At 62.3% G+C, this 2,611-nt stretch overlaps 1 protein-coding gene across 1 annotated transcript; it reads right to left on the reverse strand.

Moving 5' to 3' along the window:
- Nucleotides 1-67: 67 nt before the first annotated feature.
- Nucleotides 68-2,560, reverse strand: LOC109183769 (spore wall protein 2-like; the record flags this gene model as incomplete). The annotated part of the gene is made up of 1 exon (XM_019333832.1): nt 68-2,560. A coding segment is annotated over one exon (2,493 nt), but the record flags the coding sequence as incomplete, so codon positions are not given.
- Between the last annotated feature and the right edge of the window lie 51 nt (nt 2,561-2,611).

The following is a 2,611-nucleotide window of genomic DNA, read 5'->3' on the forward strand; positions in this document are numbered from 1 at the left end:
CGCCTCGTTTCGCCTCTTCGTTCCTTCTTCCGTTGCCCCTCTGCCTCCCCTTCCCTGGCGGTCGTGCCTGCCTTTCCGCCCGTTTTCCTTTCGTTCCTCCCTTTCCCGCCTTCTCCCTCGTGCCTCTCCCCCTTTCTCGCTCTCCCCCCGCTTTTCCTTCCCCTGCGCCCCCTGCCTTCGGGCCGTTTCTTGGGGCGGCCTCCTCGTTCTCTGGCCCTGGCTTCCCCGCCTTGTTGCTCCTCGTCCCCTTGCGCCGCTCCTCTGTCTCCGGCGTTGGTCTTTCCCCGCGCTTCGTCTCGCCCCCTTTCCTGGGCGTCTCCCTCCTCCTTGTCTCTCCTGTGTTGGTTTCCTTCGTTTGTTCGGCTTTCCCTTCCCCTTTTGCCCCGTGCTTCCCCTTTCTCGCTTCCTTCCCGCGTCGCCCCCCCTCTTTCCTTTCCTCCCCCTTGTCTCCCGTTCCCTCCCCTCCGCTGGCCCTGCTCCCTGCCTCGTGGTCCTCTCCTTTTCCTTCGTTGGGCGTCGCCCCGCCTCCTTCCTCCGTTCCCCTTCTCTCTTGCGGTCCCCTCCCCTTTGCTCCCTGTCTCGTGCTCTCTCCTTTTCCTTCGTTGGGGCGTCGCCCCCGCCTCCTTCCTCCCGTTCCCCTTCTCTCTTGCGTTGTTCGGGTCCCCTCCCGTTTTCGCCCTCTCCCTTGTGCTTCCTTGTCTGTCCTCTGCTGGCCTTTCGCCCCCGGCCCTTTCGTTCTCTTTGTCTGCTTCCTTCGGCTGCCCTCCTGCCCTCTGCTCCTCCTTTCGCCCCCGGCCCTTCTGTCTCGCCTGTCGTTTCGTCGTTTTCTCCGTGCTGCTCGCCTCCCGCCTTTTCTTTCCTTCTGCCTCCTTCCCTTCTCTCCTGCCGCTTCCTTTTCTGCTGTCCTTTTCGGTCCTCTCTCTTCCTTTGCCCCCGGGCTTCCGCTCCGGCCCCTGCTCTCTTCCGTTTTTTTGTCCTCCTGGTTGCCTGCCTCTCCTTGCCTCCCCTTTCGCCCCCTGCCCCGGCCCGTTTTCTGTCCCTTGCTTCTCCCTCCTTTGCTCCTTGTTTCCTCCTCCCTTTCCGTTGGCTCTCCTTGCGTCGCCCTTTCGCCCCCGGCCCGTTTTCTGTCCCTCGCTTCTTCTGCCTCTTTCGTCCTTGCGCTCCCCTCCTCTCCTCCGTGTTTCCTTGCCTTTCCTCGCTTTCCCCTTTCGCCCCCCGCCCGTTTTCTGTCCCTCCCTTCCTCCCCCCCTTCGCTCCTCCCTTTCTCCCCCTTTCTTCGCCTTTCTCCCTTTCGTTCCCTTCTCCTTCTCCGTTTCCTGGTTTGCCTTGGCCCCCCTGTCTTTCGTCCCTTCCCCTTTCGCTCCCCCTTTTCTTCCTTCTTTTCCCGCCGCTTCCTTGGTTCTTTGGCCTCCCTCTCGTCCTTGCGTGGTCTGCTCTCCTCTTTTGGCTTCCCCTCCTCCCCTCTCTGCGCCCCTTCCCCTTGGTTTTGGCCGGCGTCTTTTCTTCTTTTCGTCTGTCCCCCTCTGGTGGCGCCTCCTGTCCTCCTTCCTTCTTCCTTTCGTTGGCCTCTCCTTGCCCCCCCTCTTGCTTCTTTCGTCTGCCCCCCTCCTGGTGGGGCCTTCTCTCTTCCTTCTTTCGTTGGTCCCCTCCCTTCTGCGTGTTCTCTCCTTCCTTTGGCTCCCGCCTCTCTTCCTCCGTGGGCGTGCTCCTTTCGCCCGCTCCTCCTCCCTCCTCCCCTCCCGCTGCTGGCTTTCCTTGTTTTCCTCCCTTCCCTTTGGCTTGTGCGTCTCGCCCTCCGTCCCCCGTTTCCCCCCCGTCTTCCTTCTTTTGTTCTTCTCCTTCCTCCGTTCCTTTCCTTGCCCGTTTGGTTGTCCCCCTCTTTCTGCCCCTGTTGTCCCCCTCTTCCTGCCTTTCTTCGCCCGCCCCCTTTCCCTTGTGGTGCCCTGCCCCCTTCCTCCCTTCTTTCGCCCTTCCTCGCGTCTTTCGTTTCTTCCCCTTGCTCCTGGGCCCTTTTTGGTTTGTCCGGCTCCCCCCCTTTTGTCCGCCCTCCTCCGTCCGCCTCGTCCTGTTCCCTTCCTTTCGCGGTGGCCCTTGCGCTTCTTTGGCCGTTGGTGTCGTTTTCCGCTTCCCCCTTCTGGCCTTCGCCTTTTTTGGTTTGTTGTTCCGTTCTTGGCCTGTTTCTGTGCCTTGCCTCTCTTTTGGCTCTCTTCCTGCGTGGGCGTGCCCGCCGTGTCCCCTCCCCGCTCTTCGCGTTCGCGGTCGTGTTTCTGTTCCCTTCTCCCCCGTCCTCGCCTCTCGTTCGCCTTCTGCTCCCCTTCCGCGCTCTCTCCTTCCGGCCTGCTTCTCCGCTTTTGGCGCTCCTCCCGTGCCTTTGGCTGGTTTCTTCCTTCCGTTGTGCCCCTCCTCTCTTTTGCGCCCCTCCCTTCCGGGCCTCCGCCTCCCCGTCGGGTTTGTCCTCCGCCCCTCCGTTCGCGCCTTTCCCTGCCTGTGCTCCTCGTCCGCTCCTTCCTCCCTTGCTTCGTCGCTGCCGTCTTCCTCTGGTTCTGTCTTTTGTTCTTTCCTGCCGGTTGTGCCCGTCCTTGCCCCCCGTGGGCGCCTGTCCGTCTTTTCC

The sequence above is a fragment of the Ipomoea nil genome, unplaced genomic scaffold (genome assembly GCF_001879475.1).
Source record: "Ipomoea nil cultivar Tokyo-kokei standard unplaced genomic scaffold, Asagao_1.1 scaffold1176, whole genome shotgun sequence".
In the NCBI taxonomy this organism is placed as follows: Eukaryota; Viridiplantae; Streptophyta; class Magnoliopsida; order Solanales; family Convolvulaceae; genus Ipomoea; species Ipomoea nil.